Below are 24314 nucleotides of genomic sequence, written 5' to 3' on the forward strand. Positions count from 1 at the left end.
CATTATGGAAAGTATCATAGGGGCTCTGTTGTAAAGTAACTGCTTGAACTACACAGAAAGGAATAAAACAATAACAATTTGAGTATAGAGAACCCATGTCAGGATTTTCTGCTTCCTTTTTTTGTAATGTAAGAACATTACACCTTTGAAACAATGAAAAGGGCTTGTTCAGAAATACAGAGTAAAATGCACCTGTGGATTTAATTGAAATGTGTATTTATAATTTACATTAAAAAAAAAAAGGCAAAAACCAACCTCACAACAAACTTGAAGTGCACTTGAAGCTTGAGCTTTCAGAGCCTCTGCTAATATTTAGGCATTATAAATTAAAATGAGGTGTTCCATAGCACTGCTTTCTTATCCCTTACCTGTCTGGCACTGCACTTACATGTTTCTTCAAATGAGTTTGTAGGAACCTTGCCAGGCAGATTTGCGGACAAGATAGAACTAGAACCCTACACTGGAAAAGTTTGGGGGGGTTTGTTGTCTTTTATGGGCCCACAAGCCCAGACCTTCCATCTGGTCACAGTGGCGGTTTGTATTTTCTAAGTTCCAGGCCTGCCTTCCATTTTTGCACAAAAGCAGAGCATGAGCCACAGTTGGTTTTGATCTCCAAATCCATTGGCACATCCTCTTTACATGCTCTCTAAAACAAAGTGGATTTGGCTCATCTGAAAGGTCTACTGGTATTAGATTTTTCACTTCCTACTCTTGCATCTTCCGGAAGAGCCATTTTAGGAGATCATTTAGAGTGGGGACAGACTCTGTATTTTGGTATGTATGTCAGAAAATGTGTACAGATGAAGCAGCATCAGTTTTCAGTGAATCAGTGACTTTTGTCAAAATGAGCTCGTTGCAGATCTGCAGAGGCAGATGAAATTTCACTGATAAGCATCCCTTTGTATCAGGGGATGCTCCCCTGATATGTAGTGACAAAAAATGTTTATTGCTTGTTCATCACATCAGAAAGTGAAATCTTGTTTTGTTCAATAGAGAATGTATTTAAATCTCCTTAATGAACAGCGTTTACTGAAGAAATTATTAAAAACATTGTGTAAGAATGCAGTGATTTATTTGATGTAGCTTGTTTGTGTACTAATAAAAAAAGGTAAAAAAGACCCAGCCCGCTTCTGTTACGGAGTTGTCAGGGTAGTAGGTTTATAGAAGTTTATAGCTGGTGTGGGTTTGGTTTGGTTTTGTTTTCAGAATAGTTTAATCCTGTTTGAAAACGGAGGTTTGTTGGTAATGGTGCCTTTCTGCCAGTAAAAATAATGCGTGCTTGCAGTGTGGGGCTGGGACAGCTGTGGCAGGGAAGGAAAACGGCAGCCCTAATAAGGCTGGTTTTTCCTCCGTATCCTTGTAACCACTGCAGTTTGCATGGCTGTTAATGAGGACACTACATCACAAACTGAAGGTGCATCGTTTGAACACATCATTTATTATCTGTAATCCAAATATATATGTACACTTAATAATTATATACCCCGTATCTAATCATGTATATCATCTAAAATTTAAAGAAGCATCAGCTTTCTTCCTCCTTGAACAAGATTTCAGTTTCTTATACACCAAAAACATTTTGCTCTGTTTCTTGAGAGCATACTGTTAATTTTTATTGTTTTAATTACATTAGTTTTTACTGGATCTTGTAATTCCTGTTTAATAATTTCTAATGGGATTATGACAGACTTAAAAAAAAAAGCCTATGTGCACATGCATATGTAGACACAGACACAGGAGGTTTGTTCCCCTCAGATAATCGAAGGAAGCATGCAAAAAGAAACTTACATGTCACATCATAACAGATTATACAGAAATTTGTGTTTTGGCCTAATTAACCCTGGAAGTATTTTGTGGTGATTAAGCAGTGAAGCTGCAGCTAACACCCTCATGTAGACTCTTTGTTGATTAAACTTTGGTTTAAAATGCAAACTAGCTTTGATTAAATGCGTTTTGCCAGATGCTCGGTGGACAGACGTGGGGCCTTGATGAGCTCAGGGTCATGCACTTTCTATAGTTAGTCTTCATTTTAAGCTTAGATAGCAGTAGTTGAGGTTTCTTCTCATAATCTGTCCTACACAGTATGTCCTATGTTGTTCTCCTGTAGGACTGACTTAGTGAGTTCCATTCTGTTTGAAGACTTAAAGTATTTTCAAAATGTTTAGACTTCCAAAGTTGAAATCTATCTGTTTTTAAAGAATGGAAAATGTTTTGCTTTGTATGCATGCATTGAGCAGAAGTTTCTTACAGCTGTTTATGTGATTGCTGAATCTCATTTATGTTTGCTCTTCTGTTAGCCAGAATCTTTCTGTTCCCTGAAACTGGTGTACATTGAGTGAAAGTGCTTTATAAATATTGCCACTGACTTGTGCACAGAAAAAGTTAGATCCATGAACAACTGCTGCAGCACTTCAGTCTAGTCTCCAGTATATTAAGAGTCTGTCCATGGATGCTATAAAGACTCAGTTGTGGTCAGTCAATCATAGACTCAGAGTGGTTTGGGTTGGAAGGGACCTCAGAAGCCATCCAGTTCCAACCCTCTGCCAAGGACAAGGGACACCCTCCACCAGACCAGGTTGCCCAAAGCCCCATCCAGTCTGGCAGCCACAGCTTCTCTGGGCCTCACCACCCTTAAAGAATTTCTTCCTAATGTCTAATCTAAATCTCCCCTCTTTCAGTTTAAAGCCATTCCTCCTTGCATTCCCTGATAAACAGATGAACAGCCCCTGCCCAGCTTTCCTGTAGGCCTCTTCAGGTACTGGAAAGTTGCAAGAAGGTCTCCTCAGAGGCTTCTCTTCTCCAGGCTGAACAAGCCCGACTCTCTCAGCCTGTCCTCATAGGGGATGTGCTGCAGCCCTCTGATCATCCATCTGTTGCATCTCTGTATTTTAGGGTACAGAAATGCTTTAAAGAACAATGGTAGCTTTATCAAATAAAGCAAATAACTGTTTAAATTGATCTATATTGTTTTAATCAGCAGGTGCCATAGTCATAGAAGAACAAAAAAAGTACTTCATTTGAATATATGTAATTGATAAATGCAGACTAATCAGGCTGTAGATTGGACATGCTTCTGGAATAGATAACATTTCCATTGGATGCATCTCATTTCAGCCAGAAGTTCAGGTCAGGAAAGTGTGAATACATTTTTAATGAAGTATAAGAGTTGTTTGTACAAATGAAATAGCAAAAGGAGCCCGAAGGACAGTCTGTGTCAGGTTTCTCCTCCTAAACTCCACGATTCTTGGATTAATCAAAGATTGGGAAGAGCAGAATATTTTATTGTGATAATTTTTAAGGTGCTTTATAAAACAACATTTTGAAACTGCAACTGGGATTTTTTTTATAGTAATACAGCAGTGCATTGCAAAGAATACAATTCTAAAACATGACTTGTAACCTGATTAAACAACAAATTGTTTTATTGAGTCTCTCTAAAAAAGCCACTTGGAACAAGTTTTTATTACTTCCGAGAGTCATTCTCTCAAATCCTGCCCGTATTTTTTTTTTTCTTCACAGCTCTTTTCAATTTAATCAAAGAGGATTTTTGCCTTTGTTGCAGTGCTGCAAACTAGCACCATTCAAAAACCTGGCTGTAGCCAAAAATGATGCATAAAATCTGTGTAGTTTCCAACTGAATGTGAAGGAGACAAGTACTCTTTTTCAGTTCTCTCAATAAAATCATTGACTCCTGTTATTAAGAACAGTAAGTTATAGTATGCTCAGATCCTGAGCTCTGTTGTTTTGGTCAAATCAGTTGCAGTTTTGAAGGGTGAAATGATAAATACAGAAGAAAAACCACCACATGCTCAGCTTTGTCTATAAATCATTAAGGTGTTTCCCAGCAATCTCTGCCTGCAGTCCTGTGGAAAGGAATGGTACTGTGGCACCTCAAACTCTCAGTGCTCTGGGAGGTGGGATTTAAATTGTCATAGGATCTTGGGAGAGAATCAGCCTTTTATGTTTGAGCTGTTAACAACCTGCTGTCCATTTCTCTCTAGCACCAATGGCTGGTTAATTGTTTCTCTCTTGGTTTGTGGGGGTTTTGTTGTTGTTTTGTTTTTTTTCGTTAAGGATGTAGCAGCAGTCTAAGCTTCCCCCTTCCCCAGTAACTGTCAAGTATTATCTGCTACAGTACAGAACAGGCATTTTACTGTAGAGTTTGGACAGGGGAACGTTTTATGTGTAGTATTGGAAGACCACTGATGCTCTGTTCTCAAAAGCACATTGCCACTATCACAGCTGACACTATTCTGCAGACTGGGAAGCTAAGCCATGTTACAGGATGGCAAGATCTTTCTTTATTGTCTTAAGTTGCCTGTGTTTTTTAACTTGTCTGCCCCTCCTCCTCCCTCAAATCCCCCTCTTCTAGAAACAAAGACTTGTTTGTTCCTTCTCTGCCTGTGAGGTCTTTGCAGCCTCTGCTGTGTGGGTGCAGAGCCCCTTATTTAAATGCTTTCCATACCCATGGTAGGTGAGGAACAGGATGCATCAGAAACTGGTAAGTCCTAACTCTAACAGAGAAACGAACTGCTTTGAATTCACAGCTCTTAAAGAGCTGTGCAGGTCAGGATCATCACAAGCCCGTGAGACACAGAAAAAATAACTTGTGCTTTTCTGAGATTACATCAATAAGCACATTCTTTAGAGTGCAGATTTCTGTAGTTGTGTCCTCAATAAGTAACACAATCAAGAATTAAACAGACCAGGAAAACCACAAAACAACCCAAACCAAACAAAAAACCCAAACCACCAACAAAAAAGCCTTCTAAAATCTCTCTGGATTTTTTTCTTTTGCTTGAAGCAAGATGTGTTTTTTGTTCTTTTCATTAAATACAGTGTTGGAAATTACAGGAAAATGTCACCTTTCTGTTTCCCCTGAAGAGAGCACACTTGTGTAATCAGCCAAGGTGGCTAAAAGTCATTCAATGTGACTACTGTTGGAGTTTTTTCTGCTGGTTCTTCACTTGGGTATGTTGTTACACCAGTAAAAATCAGTTAGCAGTATCTTCTTTTAATGTCCAAACTTTTTGTTTAACTTCACAATTTAAAATAGTTCCCTCTCAGAAAAACATCTCCATGGTCTGCTCTGAGCATAGTTTAAAATCAATTTAAAGTCTTTTGTGTTCTTGAAATAGTAAAATGCTCTGAAAAATAATTTTAATAGGTACCTGAATAAGAATTTAGAAACTAGATTTTTTTTTAAGGTTTGGTTACTAAAGAGTTACCAAATCATACCATTAAATTTCCTCCCAGTATTTATTGAAGAATAATAGTTATACATCAGTCTCTGTCTTGTAATATTCCTGGGTTTGATTCACTTTTAATTGGAAACATTACTTTAAAAATTGAAATTAGAAGGCATTTCAGGGATGACAGAAAAATTAAAGACATCAGACAAATATGATTTGTTTCTTACAGTTTTAATTGCACTGTCAGTAGATGGGAAGAATGAAGCAAACTGATCAGGGAGAGCAGGAACAATACTAGCAGGTGTCAGAAAGATACAGGCACATGAATTATGAAGGACTTGGCATGAGAGGAAATTACTTCCAAAGCTGTAATTAGTGGAAGACAGGACCTAGGAAATTAATAATTGTATAGTGCATGCAGGAACCAAATTCATAACATGTTGAAGGGATGTTAGTGATATTGCACTTAAGTGTTTAAGTAAGGTTACTAACCATTAAATTTTTATGAGGTTATCTGTAATATGAGTTGGCTCTGACCTGCATGAGGCAGGCACTCTGAAACCGTGAGTATATAATTGGAGACTAGACCATAAAGCTGGTCCTTTTAAGCTAAAGAAAATTGACATTCTTCAGCTTTGGGAACTTGTTTGTTAGGGGTTGGGGTTTTTGGTGGTGGTGTGGTGTTTTAGTTTTTTTTTTAGTTTGCCTGTAACTTAGATGTGCTGCTTTCAGATGACTGTGAGATTCTAACATTTCTCCCTCTTTACTTTCCACTGTAATTGACCTTCCATCTTGTTTAATTACTGGGTTTGAATGCTGGGTTTGAACTTCTGAAGGGCTGTACAGACTTCTGCTTGAGCTGCAGGATTAGCTAACAGCAGAAGGCTGCTGTTTTCTTTTGACCCCTGCTAACCCCTTACTTCATCATCTGCTTTCAAGGTGAAAGGGGATAAGCATAATTTTGGTTCCAGACTTGATATTATTCTGGCTAATAAGTGAGAAAGGAGGACATAAAGAATCATAGAATGCTTTGCGTTGGAGGGGACCTTAAAGATCATCTACCTTCAATCCACTGCTATTGGCAGGGACACCCTCATTAGACCAGGTTGCCCAAAGCCCCATTCCAACCTGGCCTTGAACGCCTCTGGGGATGGGGCTTCCACAACCAATCTGGGCAGCCTGTGCCAGAGAATTTCTTCCTAATGTCTAATCTAAACCCACTGTCTTTCAGCTTAAAGCCATTACCTCTTGTCCTATCCTGCATGCCCCTGCAAACAGTTCTCTCCATCTTTCCTGTAGGTGCTGGAAGGCTGCAATAAGACCTTCTCTTCTCCAGGCTGAACAGGCCCAACTCTGTTAGTCTGTCCTCATAGAGGAGATGCTCCAGCCCTCTCATTATCTTTCTGGCTCTCCTCTGGACTCACTCCAACAGGTCCATGTTTTTCTTGTTCAGAGGATCACACAGCTGGACACACTACTCCAGGTGGTGTCTGACAAAAGCAGAGCATGGGTGCAGAATCACCTCCCTTTACCTGCTGATCACACCTCCTGTGATGCAGACCAGGATGCAGTTGGCTTTCTGGGCTGCAAGCACACATTGCTGGATCATATTGATCCATGTCCACCAGTGCCCCAAGTCCTTCTCCTCAGGGCCACCCTCAATCCATTCTCATCCCAGCCTGTAGATGTGCTTGGGTTTGCACTGCCCTATATACAGGACCTTACATTTGGCCTTGACTTTTGTGCAGTTCACATGCGCCCACCTCTTGAGTCTGTCAAAATCCCTCTGGATGGCATCCCTTCCCTCCAGCATTTTTGACTGCACCATGCAGCTTGATGTTGTCAGCAAACTTACTGAGGGTGCACTTGGTCCCACTGTCCATGCCACCAACAAAGATGTTTAACAGCACCGGTCCCAGTACTGACCCCTGTGGAACCTTCTTCCTGAAGTTCAGTTTTGATGGTGAAGTAACTTTAAGTTTTAATCCACAGCAATGTCATCTTCTTACTATTCCCACCCCAACCTTGGGTCAGACTTTCAGGTTGCAGTTGAACCTCCAGCTGTTTGCATTCAATCTTCTGTTTCTACACAGTATTGGGGTTCTTTTTCTATTGCTGCTTTAGCTGTTCACTTACCTTTACAGGAAGTTTTATCTTACTTGTGATCGTTTGTTGGAAGTGGTCTCACAAGTAACTACAGAAAAGATTATTTCTAATGACTTCAAGCTGTTTGATCCTTCATTTTATTTTGACTGCGCTCATTAAAATGTGACCCACCTGTATGCCTGTGCACTGGGCATACAGCATAGTTGAAAAGTTGAAAAGATTAGAGAGTTGAGTCTCTAAATTATTCTTTTCCCTTTTTTCTTTTGTTCTCACTCCAGTGAGCATATGATAGTTCTTCTTCATGGGTTTCCTCTCAATGGAATGATGAGTTGTGGCAAGGGGAAAAGGGAGCAAGGCTGTGAAGCAGCGGGCGTTTTCTCCTGCTGTTCTGAGATAAATATATTCAGGGTTTCTTTCAGCTGAAGAAAGGCACTACTGCACCTTATATTGAATGCTCAGAAGTTGGTGGAGGCTGAAGAGCTTTTCAGAGAAAAGATGATACAGAATCTTCATTCTCCTTTCTTAGGATAGTTAGAAATGTCAGTATTTCAGGAATCCCATATATATGGTGAAAACATGGATTTAAGCTAATGCAACAGATGGTTTACTTTGCACCGAAACAGCCTGTCACTCCCTTTTTTATTTTGGTTCCCATAAACCATAATCCACATTCCCAGAAAAAAAAATCTCTGCCACTCTCCCATTACTGCTTCAGCAAAGGCATTCTGCAGCACATCGTGAATGTTAACAGATTCGGGCTGTTTCAGACAAGATGGAGAGCTAATTCCAAAACCAAAAGCCACTGAAAAATAGTGCCCTTGTAATTCAGCCTTTCCCAGTCCTCTGTTCCATTGTGGGAACTCCAGTGCCTCTGTAGACTTCAATCATACTAGTCTTGTGGAGAGCAGAAATCAGGCCTGTCAAGTAGATGCATCCCAGTCATGCCTTATTTTGTAAAATAAAATTGTCTCAGGTCTTGTTTTTACGGGGAGGGGAAGATGGGTTCTCACTGTGTGTTGGCATAGGGGGTGACAGCCTTCCTTCTCCACACCCCAGAAATGATGCATCACATGCTTCTGTGAGGTAAAAAGACAAAGCACTAGCAAAACATGTCCTCTACAGATAGCAGTGGTTTTGGCTGTTGAATTCATCTGCCACTGTACCATCTCTAATTTTGTATATTTGCATGTCTAAATCTACATTCAAAACTTGATGTGACAAGGATGTGAATGATGGGTGCGTGACCTGGACCACACTGGGAAGAATGTAGTTTGGTATAAGTGAGATGGCCTGTTCTATCATTCTATGTGTTGTTGACTAGAATGATTCTAAGATTTCATGTGAATAAGAAAAGTGATGTTGCATTATTTGTGTCTAAATTGAGAGTATTTTATTATTAAGAAGATAAATCCTTCTAATTAAACTTGAAATATTTTACTATGCTTTTGACATTTTCACCAACTTACATATGTAAGTGTTTTCAGAAGCTTTTAGAACCAGGATGCACTCCTACACACGAGTCTTGCATTGATTTCACAGAAATCATACACATGAGCATACGTTTCAGACTGAACATCAGTGGAGCTACATGTTTTGTGCTGTCACGGCTTGTAATTTTATAAAAGTTTTTAATATATGCCCTCCAAGGATAATATTTCATGTATTAGTTTGAATTTCATTTTTAAATGCTTATTGTTTTGGTTCTTTTAGCCATGAATCAGCGAATCAGCCAAAGTGCTCCAGTGAAACAGCCACCCCCCCTGGCTCCTCAGAGTCCCCAAGGTGGTGTGATGGGAGGGAGCAGCTCCAATCAGCAGCAACAGATGAGACTTCAGCAGCTACAGATGGAGAAGGAAAGGCTGAGACTGAAGCATCAAGAACTGCTTCGGCAGGTGAGGCCACAGGTTAGACACCTACTTCCACTATTTCTTTTTGTGTGTTATGTTTCGTTATGGCTGAGTCGTTGTTTCAGTGAGGCTTAAAGACCGGTGACTGTACAGAAAGCTTTGAGATCTAACGAGGTCTGAATTCATTCTGTTGCTGTTAGCAGCTTGGTAGTGAAAGCATCTGACTTACCACACTGAAGGATTTTGTTTTCTTCCCTTGTTGCTCCCTAATAAAACTCTCTGAGAACAGGCTTCTTTACTATTAGAGTGACATCAGGCGCTGCTGATCTCATTGGATATTCCTCTGGAGAATATATTTTATGTTTGTTGAGTTCTGAGTCATGCAAAAAGACAAGAAGTTGGTTCCCACAGCTGCTTTAGTTCTCCCTTTCAAGTGGAGAAAAGTCTTCAACGTTTAGAACCTGTTGTAGTCTGTAGGATTTCAAAGTACTTTTAAACTTTAAATAAGATTCATTGAAGAGACACCTTGTTGCTAAAATCTTACCAGTTAACCAGTGGAGTGAGCACAGAACACCTGAATCACTAATGCTGCATTTTGAACCTGCGTTTTTCTTAAGCTGCAAAATTCCAGTCTTCATAATTAGGCTGTAAGCTATTCCATCAGTATTTTTCTCCTTTATGAATATAACCATAGCAACTGTTAAAATGTAGGACTGGACATTGGAACCTCTGGATTGTGAATTCGGGCTTGACTTCCTTTTAACTTTAAGCCTTCTGCTTTGATTTTTCCATCTGAATATTTTAAGAGTTACTACCATCTGCGCTAGATACTTAGGATATTCTTTGGGGTTTTGACACTGCCAGAGAAAGCACTAATTGTTCTTTGAAGAAACCCTCTAAAATCTTATCCTGTTCCCTTTTCACTTTGGGTGATGGGCCTTGTATCGGGAGAGGATAATATCTTAACGTCCTCAAAGACAGCTTCTCTCTTTCTTCGTCACCTGCAGTATTCTGTCCTGGAATCTGACTCCCGTTATCCCCTTTGTAGTCAAGGCCTGTTTTGTAGGAATCTTCAGCATCTCTTGGTGTAAGATGGGTCATCTTTACAGCTGTTACTTTTATAGTACTCTAGGTAAGAATACATTGCAGAGGTGGCATCAGGACTTTCTCTCCGCTTGAGCACCTGGGCTTCTGCTGTTCCTGCTTTGCTATTAATCCACCAACAAACATTTACCCTATGCTGGCATGCTTCTAGGTAGGCCTTCTAATTGTCTTCTTGCCTTAGTTGTCATTGAGAACTAACTTTGGACCAGGTGACAGCCAGTTCTCTTCATGTTGTTCTCCCTGGTCATTGAGCTTATCTGTCAAATATGCATCCTTGGTAAATCTGTGAGTCGTGTTTCGCTGTGTCGTGATTTTCAGTTTCTTCACTCCCTTACCCTGTCTCATCTGGCCTGTCTTGGGGGCTCAATACTACAAGATGGTGTTTATAAGACAGCCTGCGTAGGCAACCGTGCAGCTAAAGTAATTTTTATCCATCTTATTTTTACTCTTAGGCATTGCGGAATATCAATCCCAGCACAGCAAATTCTCCAAAACATCAGGTAGGCTCTTAACTGATGTTTCAGCGTAATTAGAAAAATGGAAGCATTAAATTAGGCTAGCAGAGGAACTTTTTGCTGCATAAAGGCATTCTAAAAAAGAAAAACAAACAAAAAAACCCCGAGCTCTGCCACGCACATTTTTAAACCACTTCTCTGGTCACTTTTTTTTTTTCTGAGTGCCGCATTACCACAACTTGATATCAATATTGAAAAGGAAACGAGGAATTCACTGCACATTTTTCTGCATTGAAAACAACCTTCTTGTTTAGCATTCTTGAGGATACTGCCGTTCCAGTCCTGATGTCATCAAGATGTGTATTTAAAGCAAACCTCCCACTATGTGTAAGGTAGTAGTTTGTGACTTTTAAGTGCTGTTCATATGAATGTTCTTATCAGTTTGTTTAAACAGGTATGATCTCAAACGAGGGTATCTGCAATCAGTTAATAAGAAGTCACTTGAAATATTTATGAATTTTAAGCATGTACAGTGTAACAGAATTATTTACTATCTTAGACAAACAAACCAATTGCTGTGGAGATATAATATGTATCCATTTTGATATTGAACAGACTCTTGCACAAATACATTTTTCTGTATAAGAAACAACAGTTCTAAAAAGCCTCCAAGCTCAGACCAAAAGAAAACTAGTCAAAATGTGAAGCATTAACAAACAGTTTAGTGCAGACTTCTTGTAAGCTCTTAAGTGGAATATGGAATGAATTTCTGAAAAGGGTGGATTTATGGATATATTCAGAGAGCTTCTTGCTTGCTCTTGCTAACAGTATTTTTAATCTACTGGTTCTTAGGACAATATTGATATTGGCTTGTCCTGTACTTTTGTTTTTCTAAGAAGACTGTAGCACTAGGCAATAAAACAGAACAAAAGAAAGTATCCTGTGTTTATAAGCCATGAATACTGGTGTACTATTGCATTCTGACGAGTACAGCAAAAATTTGTACGTTATTAGTTCTCCTGAGATTATCATCTTCAAAATAGAAACCTCAGACCTTAGAAACAGCACTGAGACCCTGGGAAAAATGCTTTCTTGTTTGGCAATATCAGTGCAGCTCCAAAACTGAAGCAATTTAATTGAGATGTCATAATTTGGTTTGCAACAGAGCACTAACCACAAAATGATCTCGCCGATCACTATTAGATCCGATTATGAAGGAGGAGAAAAAACTCCTTAAGAATTGCTGGTATACAAGGGAGTAAACAGAGAAGGATTTTCTTCAGCACCAGTTCAAAACAACTTCTCTTCTTCCAGGTCATTCAGAAAAGATGTTTTTCTTACTGAATGCCAGACATGTATTCTATGCTGTATTCTTGTGTGCCTGAAGCCCTGTCATACAGTTGTTCACTCTTCCACAGTAACTTCTTCCTGTTGCCAACTGAAAAATAGGCAGCAAATGGTCAATTTCATATTTACATCAGGTTTTTGGAACTTGAAAATCTGGCTTAAAACACTAAAAAAACTCAAAGGCACCTTATTGGTAATTCACTAAATGTATATGATGTGGTCACTCTTCTTTGTTTGGAATGGGAACCAATGAAAGAATTCATGCAAACATCAGGATTCCAGTTACATTTAAACAGGTTTCATACCAGGCTGACCTGTCTACTCACCTGCCTGGGATCAGTTTTATTAGTGCTAATGAGTCACAGTGATTGAGTGATCTGGTGGGTAGTTTAGTCACCTTAAAACTTTGAGTGCTGGGCTGTTTATGTTGTATGATCTAAATGTGTTTTCTGTGTTCTGTGTGTCGCTTCAAAAATGTAGCCAGCAGCTGCATGTGGAATAAGGTACTTGGAGAGCTGCTTCTATAAATTGTTCCTTAAATGCATTGTGAGCTCTTGGAGTATGGAGGTGAATCTGCCTTCTGCAGTGGTGCTATTATTGAAGCCCCAGTCTGTGTGTCCTGTTGGGTCACAGTCAGCCTAGTGAATCTGTGAAAAATCTGTAGAAACAACAAACATTTCTTTGGTCATTTTTCTTTTTGACCTTTTTTTTTTTTGTGAGTAAAACTAAGTTTAGAGGAATTGTCTGCTTTCATGATGATAAAGCTGTGCTTGGGGAAAAATAGCTTCTCTTGTTAAATTTTAGGTGTTCTTTTAAGAAATACTGAAAATCTTCAAATGTTCAGTGCTCTTTAATTCTCAGGTGACTTAAGTCTACTTTAGAGAGGGATCGACAAGGTCTTCCTTTTGTGAAGAAATCATGTTGCACCAGCATTCTTGAAGCTTGCCTGCCTATGATGATTCTTCTATATGGATAAAGAACCCGAAGAAATGTTCCTTTTAACTGCATTTCTGAGCTTTTCTTCAACTCAGAATCAAATAGGTTGGAAGGGTCTGGTGGAGATCATTAGTCCCAACATCCTACATCCAGCTCAACCTCCTCTTCTTGACGTTTTTGTCCACGTAACCTGGACACAGTGCCATGGTTGTATTGTTCTCTTTGGTCAGGTTTTTTTTGTGCTGGGCAAATGTGTTCTTGCCAGTTTTTATCTCTCTGCTGTGAAACTGTAGTATTCTGTAGTCACACTAGCACTCAGTTTTATACACGGAGGCCTGCGCCCTTAAACACCTCCTGGAAAGATAAACAATTGTTCAACTTCATCTTTAGTAGCAAGTACAACAGCAGGCTCTTGTTTGAATGAAGATGTGGTTTATTATCATTCTAAAAATGTCCAGGTCAAGTGTATTTGAGGCAAAAAATTGCAGCTTCTGTAGTTACTGTGCATAAATAAGAGTCGTTCATACTTGCAGGGAATTTAAAAACACCAAGAAACTCTCCAGTTACTTGTGCTCATCATTGTCAGTTACCTGTGAACACCTTAAGGATGCCTGCCTGTCTTAGTTAAGAGATTGAGTGACTTGACTTTCTCTCCATCCCCAGTAGCTCTCCTTCCATTTTCCTGCATTTAGCACCTGGTTGTCAGCAATGTCTGTCCTGAAGTAGATGTATTTCAACTTCTGTATAAATCATACGATTGCCTAGATGTTAAGTAACAGATTTCTTCCCTTCCAGTATACGATGGAAAGCCCTGGAGTCAAATAATGCTGAGGTTCTGATGCCGTTATTCTTGGATGTCGTGCAGACCGCTTTCTTGTGCTAGGACTGGAAGACTTCTTATTTGCCTGTCACTAATATTAGGGCGTTTGCTGATAACATTGGCATACTGCAAAACCATAATAGGTTCTTCTTTCTTGGCAGATCTCCTTACCTGGAATGTGTTAGCTGTTCGTTGTCTCCATTCTTTTGGCCCCTTTTGTTTTATGAAGTACCTTGCTCACTCTCTGTCCTGTTGATCTTTTTAAAAAAAGTTTATTTTGGTTGGTGCTTGACACCTTTCATCAGCTTAAGTGGAGAAGATATCCTGTTTCCAGGGAAGTATTAATTTCCTAGGACACTGTTTTCCAATAAAAGATTTTCCAAGTCACTTTGCGTGTGCCCCAAAACAAAGCTGTTACAGCTGGTTTGTGACCTTTATTAGAAAGCCAAGAAGGCACATCTAAAAACAAATACAGGCTTGAATTCTGTACTCTTGAACTACCATGATGCTAGTGATGCTGGAAGTTTTACTGAGGATGTAGGTTTTGGTTTTACAGTTGTTTTTTCTCCCTTGGAATATGCCTTTAAATAACAAGATATACCTGTGTTCAAATCTTAGTGGAAATTATTGGCAATATTTTGGTTTCTTAGCAAATCTCAATCAATGTTATCCCTGAATCTCGTTTCCCATCCCTCGTGTGTGTTATTTGAAACCCACCTAGATTAACAAGATAAATAACTGTCCTGATTTTATCAGGGATGCTCATGTTGGGATGTGGGTGGTGAATTGGCATTAGGTTTTGGTTGGGTTTTTGCTCTTTTGTTTGTTGGGGTTTTTTTTAACAGAGATAAGGTACCAAACACATTTAATCTTGAACATGGGTGTTTTAACCAGTGAAGATACACCCACTGGTATACAGAAACGGTTTTGAAAATTAGATTTGCAGCATGCAGGAAGAAAATAACAAGTCCCTTGCAGCAAATTCACAGCTGCATTGTGTGCCTCAGCTTTAATTTGCCTTACTGCTTGATATTTGGTAGAGAAAATGGTGTTTGGTATGTCTTATTCTATAAGATTGATTATGTCAGAAGTTTTCAGGAGGGTAGGCTGAGACGCTGTATAGTCTTTTCCAACAAAGTTTTTTCCCCATTTTAAAACTTTTGTTTCTAACTGAACTTTTGTTAGTCAATAGTAACAAATAATACCAAAAGTGGGAAGTATATATTGTAACCCTCCGTTTGTTGTATCTTACTCACATAATAGCACTTCTTATTACTGCTAAGCTTTGCTTTCTTCCTTGTGGTTTAAGTTTTCTGTTAGATGTTTCTTTTGCACAATGAACAGAAATTGTTACTGATGTCTTACCCCAAAATCAATAACAAAACGCTACTGGAGAACTGTTTTGCAGATAAGGGAGCAGCATGTACGATATTGTAACTTGAAGATTCTGAGCAGGCAGAACTCAGTTTTGTATGAGTTTATCTGTTTTCCTTGAACTGCTGATATTGATAGCAGGAATATGTTGCTTCATTAGGTTACAATCCCTTGTTCTTCACCAGACTACTTTCCAAAATTTTATGTATCGAATGAGCTGACTTCTTTAGTCTGTGACAAAGTCAATTCAACATGTAATAACAAATCTTAGCGGACTGCCTCTATACAGGCATGTGTTTCTAGGAAGGCACTTGCGGGTAGCTAGAGGTTAATGTGGATAATCTATCAAGTACCCATCATTCACTCTGCCTCTGCTGCACAGACCTTTGTTACAGACCCACTAAGCCTACAAGTGAGGCCTACAGGTAAGGCCGCACACCTATGCAGCGTGTGCGTGGCCACACCGTGACTTCAGAAACTCATTTGGGAGAAGACTTAACCAGCTGTCTGGAGCCATCTGAAGCAGGCTGAAGCAGGGGAGCTGTGTAGTATTTTTAAAGCAAAATATTTGCTGCTTTAAAAAAAATACTTCTGCCTGAGAGATCTGGCAGACGCTCTGGCGAACTGAACTGTATCGGTTTAAGACATTAAGCTCAGCTGTCTGCCAGAGGTTGCTGTAATAATAAGGCAGCAGAACAGGATGTGTCTAACTTTGTTTTTTTCATAATGCAATGGCTGAAGCATTGGTGTGGCTACACTGCAAGACACATCAGACACCTGATCTGTCAGAAAAATTATTTTTCAGCTAGGTCAGTTTTCTGATTTGTCCTTGTGTATGGCCACGCAAATGCCTGTTCCAGCTGGAGGAAGGGGAGGGGGGAAAGAATACGTGGTCAGAGGCCATATGTAGCTATCAGTAAAAAGTCACTTTGGAGTTGCCCCTGGGTTGTGACTCGCAGTGATTAAGAGATCAAAGCACACTTCCTCCTCTGCCCTAATTAATTAACAAACTCTAGTTCTTCTAAACACTAATAAATAAACCAGAAAGTTTTGTCAAAGCATCAGGAATTTCAGCTTGGAGTTGGATGTCCTGAAGAAATTATGGAGATGTTTCTCGACCTAATTATTATTTAAGTCTTTGATATTTCTGATGAGCAGTGCACTTAAGTACCGCTTTAAAGACTGCCTAAAAAATGCAGGCATGATGGGACATAAACAGGCAGGCGTTACTGAAAGGGAGTCCTTTGTGGCTGGATTTGCAGGGGAAGGCATGTTGGCTGCCACCAAAATATACAAAACATGGGATTCAGATAGTTTTACTGCAAAAGCAGTATTGCTGTTCTTCAGCCATCTTGGGAACTTAAGTGCTTTAAGTGTTGTTTGGCTTCTGAAATAGTATGGTTTCACTCCTTGTGGAAAGTCGTAGATCTCAATGAGACTTTATTAGCTTGTGTGGCAGGAGCTGTAGAACTTGAGTTTTGCACTTTGTTGATTAAGGTGGGAAATGATGAGCACCAGTAGCTACAAGTCACATAGTAGGAAGGATATTGTATTGAGTGAGTAATTGTCGTGGTTCAGCCCCAGCAGCAGCTCAGCTCCACCCATCCACTCACTCACTCCCCCATGTGTGGGATGGAGGAGAGAATTGGAAGAATCAAAGTGAGAAAACTTGTGGGTTGAGATAAAGACAGTGTAGTAGGTAAAGCAAAAGCTGCACATGCATGCAAAGCAAACCAAGGAATTCATTCCCCACTTCCCATGGGCAGGCAGGTGCTCAGCCATCTCCGGGAAAACAGGGCTCCGTCACACATAATGGTGACTTGGGAAGACAAATGCCATCACTCCAAATGTTTCCCCCACCCTGTCCTCTTCCCCAAGTCCCTTATAAGATGAGCATGATATCACACGGTATGGAACATCCCTTTGGTGAGTTGGGGTCAGCTGTGTCCCCTCCTAACTCCTTGTGTACCCCCAGCCTCCTTTCGGATGGAGTGCAGTGAGAAGCAGGAGAGGCCTTGGCTGTGTGCAAGCACTGCTCAGTAGTAATGAAAACATCCCTGTGATGATATCAACACTGGTTTTAGCACAAATCCAAAGCACAGTCCCATGTGAGCTACCATGAAAAAAATTAACTCTTGTCTCAGCTGAAACTTGAAAATTCAGAAGGCTGCTATTACAGTAGCAGCCCTAAACTTTACAGATCAACAAAATAATTTTATTGCTTGCTTGTGAGTGTCTAAAAGTCCTTGAGTACAAGTCAGGTTTGCATTTGTTGCCTTTGTTTTTTGTGCCCCTAATTCAGGACACATTTTGTGTCTGTGCAGGAGTGTATAACTACAGCTGGCTGTAGTGAATCTCCAGGAGTCACTGGTGTTGCTTGCAGTTGCAAAACATACTCACTGAGGTCCTGCTAAAGCAGTTGGTTAGCAGAAGATATGAGTCACATTGACCTGAGTATGAGATGGCTGCGAATAACAGCTTTTGCTAAGAGAGATGGAAAATTGGTAGATGGCCATGCAGCTCTGCATGACCTTCACAGTTGCTGGCTCCTGACACGTGCCTGCCTTACTGGTGCTCCGAGAGACCTTGGATGGGCAGGTGGGCTGCTGGAGCCACAGGCAGAGAGGGAGCGAGAGGAGCATGAGGCAGTGGCACAGCAAAGGACTGCAAAACCAGGCAGGAAGCTGGACTTTATTTACAAATGGCTATTCCAGCTTATGCTCCCTTATCTGTGCCTGTAATACTCTGCATGGCATTGAGCTCTTTGCCAAGCATACGTGATACAATTAATTATCACTATCAGTATCACCTCTTAAATTAATTTTCTTCGTTTTCATGATTGCAACACAAAGATTTATGTTTGCCCCCCCCCCCTTACTAATTGCATAACTCCTCATTGCTGAATTCATTTGTCATCATGTGTCCATGAGTTTTCCTTTTCTTTTGTACATGTGCTGTAAATTTGTGGGCCTTGAACAAGAACGTAAACATTTAGCTTGAAGAAGAAAATGGGTGCGGTAAATCTGCCTGTAAATGTCATCTTCTCTTTTCTTAATGTTTCTCTCCCATTCCTGTGAAGCATGTCCGTTGTTGGATAGCTGAGTAGTGTTTGGGGGCAGAAAAATTACAATTGGCCCTTTTAAAGTAAACTTACAGAAAAAGCCACCCAATTAGAAGGATATATCAATTTGAGTAGTGTATCATATGTTTAATACAGTAAAAATGTGGTACGTGAGTTGCACAAGGGAGTCATTTATCTTTCCTGAAAAGCTCAGTGAAGATAAAATTAAAAACAGTTAGCAAAGAGTAATTTCATAGAGTTAATTTGGACATGGTGTGAATGACCTGGAACTTCATGTAGAACTTAATCTGTTTGCAGTTATCGGGTGAAAGGCGGGAGATAAGGTCAGGCAGATAAATGACACAGTGCTGACCTTATTTTAAAAATAAGTTTGCTTAAGGAGATGACAGATCATCTTGGTCTTTATGTAATAACCAAAATTCAGCTTTTCTGTTAACAAAAGGAATGCTAAGCTTTTATTTTCCCAGGGGTGCTTGAAAAAAGTTGGACATACTTACAAAAATAGGATGAGATCAAGTATAGAAATCTAAGCCAGGATTTTGTCATGGTTTTATTTTTGCCTCCAGACTTTAAATACTTCTAATAAAGGATATATTTTAAAGCATGAACTAAAAGCCTAGAGTTCACATTGCTCTGTTTGGAGCTGGGACTGGTTACACTCCCATAATTTTATTTTTGTTTTTAAGTATAGGAAATGCACAACTTTTTCTTGAAATTTAGTTTCAGAAAGAGGAAGAAATGAAAAGATCATTCAGGCAACACAGCTTAAGCTTCCCTCGCACACACCTTTTAGGAAAAATAGTCTTTAATGCACTCTTTAGGGCTAGTACAAAATGTTGTTTATCTTCTAGAATGATTAAGAATTGCTCTGTATTTGTTTCTGAATAGCTCGTCTTTTTTTGGTAATTCCTTTCTCTTTCAGACTCCCAGATTGACCTAAATTTATTACTTGAGTGAGTAATGGAATAACATTCTTTCTACCGGGAAGTGCTGTCGTTCTGCCTCCTGAATAAGTAGCAGTAATGTCACTTAAAAGCAGTTAAAAATAGTTGCAGTTTTGCATTTTTAGCAATGCTGTTGTTGAAAGGAGGCTAAAAGTAGTACTAACGTGAAAAAGACTGACTTCACTGTATTGAACGTGCCAAAGAATAGGCAAAATAGAGTTCTTCTGGTTTAATGTGTCTTTTTCTAGTGAGCCTTCAGTGAAATGGGGTTTTTCTTTTTCAGCTGGGCTGCATTTACTTTTACCATGTTACTTAATACCATTTATTGATGAAACTTCAATCTCTTCTATCCTCTAAGGATTTAGAAACTACGAAGGTAACCTTCCCATTTTCCCAAACAGCTTATTTCTTTGTGCTGATTTTTTCCCTTAAACTACAGAAGAGAAACTTCTGATTATTTTATTTTTTCTTTCCTAGTGTCAGTAGTTCCTAAGAAGGGGACCTGTATGGATTGCACTGGCTCTCTCCTACTTACTTATTTTGGGTTTAGTTAGGTTTTTTTTTTAATACCGCATCAGGCAGCAGCGCTGACTGGAAAGGCCAGGCCTGCCACACAGCTGGATACAGCATCACTTCAGTGCTTTATGTACAGAAATGACTCCCTGCTGGTTTAGCTTTATCACCACTCTTTGGGGCAGTGGTGTGTGATGAAGCTTCTCCTACCCGCTGCTGGCACTTCTGGCCCCTCCTCTTCATCCCAGTCAGGGACTGCAGGCAAGGGAAATGAAAACCTAACACACAGATCCCAGCAAGAGGGGAAGGAAAAGGGCAGACCATTCTTGCTGCAGCCAGGTAGCTGTAGCTTCCTAAGAGCAGAGCACTTGCTGATTGAGAGCTCTGCTATCAGTGTGGAGCAGGAAGGTGTGTGCCCTTCCAGGTATGAACCCAAAGCTGAAAAGAGTCCAGAAGTACTGGGGCAAAACAAGGGTTGTTTTTTTTTATTTTTTCTTCCTCCTTTTTCAGTGGACAGATAAGGCAGTTGGTTCAAAGTAGCTACATCAGAAGAAGATGTGAGAGAATTCTGGTGTCTAGAGAAGAGCATAAAGATTGTGAAGTGAGCGAGCAGTTCTTTAGTCATCAGGGATGGCTTCTCTTGAGTCCTTCTGCCTGCTTCAGATCACCTTTTGGGAAGCGTTCCAGGAAAGAAAACCTTTTTTTCCTCCTCTTTCTCCTCCCTCTCCTGTTTTCGTTGTAAATTGAGTCCTCCTGCATATCAACCTCCTTCTCTCAAGGCTGATGTGGCTGGCAGAAGTTTGTAAACTTAGCTGTGAAGCAAAACCTCATTATATAGTCACTGTGCTTGGTTATATTACATAAGCAAATGAAAATCATCTGGATAAGCCTATAGAAATGATTAAAAGATGCCTACCATCCTGTAATTTAAAAATGAGGAGGAGTATTATTACTGTTTGTTAGAACAGTGGCTAGTGAAGTCGTCGTGAACAGAAGCAGAGGACTGAATTTACTTGCAGTAGATACCTGGGAGTGAAGAACACAAAACCTAATGGTATGTTTGTACTCTTTCTGCAAAGGTCTAATCAACAGGAGCGAGAAAACCTTCTGGTACAAGGCATGAAGCTTGGTATTAAAGACTATGTAGAATAATAATTCATAGGAATGGGAGTGAAGCAAATGCTGTTTAGAAAAGGGGAAAGAGCCATGGCTGGTTGGGAGGTACTTGGTCTTTGGCACAATTTGCTGGAGAATAAAAGAACTTTGGACTTATTTTAAGAAATTGCTTTTAAGAAGAATTGGAGAAAGATTGTTTTTATATATTAGAAGTCTGCAGTAGTCCTTAGGCTCATAACTGAGAATGGATGAGAACCTCTCATTTTACAAGTGAGAAATATTGACTGTCATCAAGACTGACCAGATTGGTTTTGCTGGAGATTAGGGTCCCAGGCACAGCCTGAAAATGGCATGCTACTACTAATGGTAAGAAGATAGCCAGTAGATTTCTTTACCAGTCTCTACATCAACAAAGCACAAATACATATTGGGCCACTGATGATGTTTTAGGAGAATGGCTTGAAGAAAATGACTGTTTTTTTCACACATGTAACTCATGGATTACCCATTTAAAAAGGGAGAGAGGGGGCACTGGAAATCACATCAAATGCTGTTTATCACACTTTTAATTTTGTATGGTTTATGTTAAAGCTTTGTGGGTGGATTGATTCAAACTGTGTATGGTGAGATGCATAAAATTATATTTGTAATGTAGGTTTGTAACTTTGTAAGTGCAGTGTCTTAGTTTTACTCCAAAACTGCCAGGGATTTGAAGAGCTTTAAGATTTACATGTGAGACACATCCCTGATGTGATCAATCAGAAACTGCAAAGCGCGTGTGTCAAGCAGGAGGAGCGGATGGGAGCTTGTAGGGAAAGACGTTAAACTTTGTTGAATGAAACAAGCAAGGTAAAAAGGAATCCAGGGGCTAAATCAGAACCAAAAAGAAATGAGGAAAAGTACTATTCAACCGAGCTAGACAGATGTGTCTTAAGGGTCAGATAATTCTTTTTTAGCAATTTTTTATTTTTTAAAGCACAGTCTTAGCTTTGAACATTGTACATTGAAGTGAACTAGGAAAGATTTATGTAAACATACAGTCACTTATATCCATAAGTACATTTACAATGAAGTCTCTGTAATACTGGGCTCGACTGATGGAACTTTCATGATCACTGCAAGCCAGTAAAAAGTTCTTGCTTTGTCTTCAGAAGCTTTAGAAGTCTTGTAACCGGAAACAGTAAAAGCATCAATTACCTACAATGTCATTCATGTATTTATGTACCTGAGAAGTGTATTCAAATGCCTAACACAACCTTGCCTTTCTCCCGTTCCCCCCGTTCTAGGAATTGGCTCTCCGTAGCCAGCTGCCAACAATGGAACAAGACGGTGGATCTCAAAATCCCGTGTCATCTCCCGGAATGTCTCAGGAACTGAGAACAATGACTACAAATAGTTCTGATCCCTTTCTCAACAGGTTTGTAGGAGTAGCTACTAGAAGTGAAAAAATACTGATTTAAAATTCTGTTTGGTACATGTAATAGTTTATTTGGAACATCTTTCTGTGCCAAAAGCCACAGCTGTAAATGAATCTTTCCTTAAATGGCAAGTCAGTAAAAGTTGAGGATTAAAAGCTGTCTCCTGTGGGAGGAAGTAGTCTGTTCAGACTTGTAGGAAGGTTTTTTATTCAAAGTCATGACATGTTTGCCTCTGCATAATATGTTGACTAACAGTCATTTCAAATTACTGACTCAGAAGAATTTGTGAATAGCTTGCTATGAGATCAAATGAACTGTGAGGCACATTTAGGACTACACCTTGAGGTTCATTTTAAGGTTTCTCCATTCACTCCTCCCCTCCACTTTGAGTATTTAACTTAGCAGTATTTTTACTCTCTGTAAATGTTAGGTCTGCAAATAGCAGCATCTTTCATTTTAAATGCTGTTATTTGGAGGTGGGTCTCTTAATTCAAGATTTTGGATTTTACAGTATAGACTAGTCCCTTTCATATAACTTTTTCCTTAGTCCCTCTGAGTTGGAGTGTTTATTTTGTTGGAAATATTGTTCTGATTACAGCAAGCAGTGCTCCATACTGACCATTACAACTTTGGAGAAACTGCTGCAGCTTGAGATAAGTTGTATCTGTATTGTTTGGTTAGTGTGCTGGAGAGAACAAATTAAAATAGTGAAACAGTCGGGTCTGCAAACCACAAAACTTTAATTAATGGAATAAAAATCTACTAACATTTCAGCAGTATTAAGTAGCTGATCTTAAGTTGGAGTAGTTCATTTTGTAGTACTCCATTGGGCTATATTTTGTTAGCATTCTAAGCTGATGCTAACACAGTATACTCTACTGTAAGAGAGGAAAGTTAAATATTGTGTCAGAGCTCATCGCTGCGTTACCTTGGCATTCCAGCCTAGCTTTAAGATGCTTACTGTGGGCACTCACACAGCACAACAACACGCTCATCCTTTTCTGTAGTGCTGTTATACTCATGGAAAGCCCCATATCATTTTATGGGATACTTTCAATGTAAGTTTTATCTTCCATGGGTTTTGCCACCAATAATTTCAAACCTGCTCGTAAGGTAAGAAGTCCACATCATCTTTTCCTTTTATTAGAAACAGGAAAAAAGCCTGAAGGGGCAAATTTGTGTTGTTTAATTTTTTTGGCAGTTTGATAATTAACAAGGACTATTTACTGTAAGAAGATACTACTTGCCTAGTTGCAGATATGTTTAACTGGGCATTTTGTGGGGTTTTCAGCCTTTATCCCACATAAAATACTGAAAATATGTATCTGATGTGAGTTTGGAATATCTTAATTTGGATTTTGGTCTGAGCATTGCCCCCTTCTAGTTAACTTCATGTACAACCAACCACACTTAATTTTGGCATATGGGTAAGGGAAAGGGATTTTGAAAGAGGATGTGTGTGGATATGCACTGCTATCTCTGAATTGGATACAGCAGTCCTGTAGTTTTGTCCTGAAGATCTCCTTAGTGCCACTCAGGTTAAAGTTCAGGCTTAGAGAAATGCTGCTTCCTGTCTTTCTAGGGTATATACAAAATTCCTGGTGAGACAGTCCTCCTCACTTAGGTACCGAAGTTGGATATCCAAAATTGAGGTAGTTGTGTATTTTCCAATTGCCTGTGTAATCAGAACATCCAAAAAAAAATCTCCAAAAACAATTGCTGCATTAGAGCAGCTTGAGAAAACGTACAGTTGTGTTTCACCCTTCTGCCTGCTGTCTTCAGCACTTACTGTCAGAGTGGCACCTTGTAGTTACTGAATGGGACATCCAGCAACACAGACTTCGTTAGACGATTTCATGTTTTGATTTGCTGCTCTGATAATATATTTTTGTCAATTGGATTTACATTGGTGGTGACAGTAATTCTCTGTTTAACTCCTAAATTGGGATTTCTTCTTTTGTATACACATATTTTAGCAAGTATTAGTTGAAGAAACATCCACTCTATTTTGGGTAATGTGATTTAGTTGGATGTGGTAATTTTGGGCGGTGTGACTACTG

General features: G+C 39.5%; 1 protein-coding gene across 4 annotated transcripts in view; it reads left to right on the forward strand.

The window, feature by feature from the left end:
• YAP1 (Yes1 associated transcriptional regulator) overlaps window positions 1–24314 on the forward strand; it is a gene marked incomplete at its 5' end in the record, with an annotated part of 88990 nt that overhangs the window by 61853 nt on the left and 2823 nt on the right. For 2 of the 4 annotated variants that reach the window (XM_084274829.1, XM_084274830.1), the window contains 2 exons: window positions 9009–9190; window positions 22123–22253. In XM_084274829.1, the coding sequence (XP_084130955.1) occupies window positions 9009–9190; window positions 22123–22253 (313 nt within the window). Of the gene's footprint in view, window positions 1–9008; window positions 9203–10701; window positions 10750–22122; window positions 22254–24314 lie in introns of all 4 variants that reach the window. The other 2 variants (XM_084274827.1, XM_084274828.1) reach the window with 2 other exon arrangements.

The sequence above is a fragment of the Gallinula chloropus genome (genome assembly GCF_964237585.1).
Source record: "Gallinula chloropus genome assembly, chromosome: 1".
NCBI classification, from domain to species: Eukaryota; Metazoa; Chordata; class Aves; order Gruiformes; family Rallidae; genus Gallinula; species Gallinula chloropus.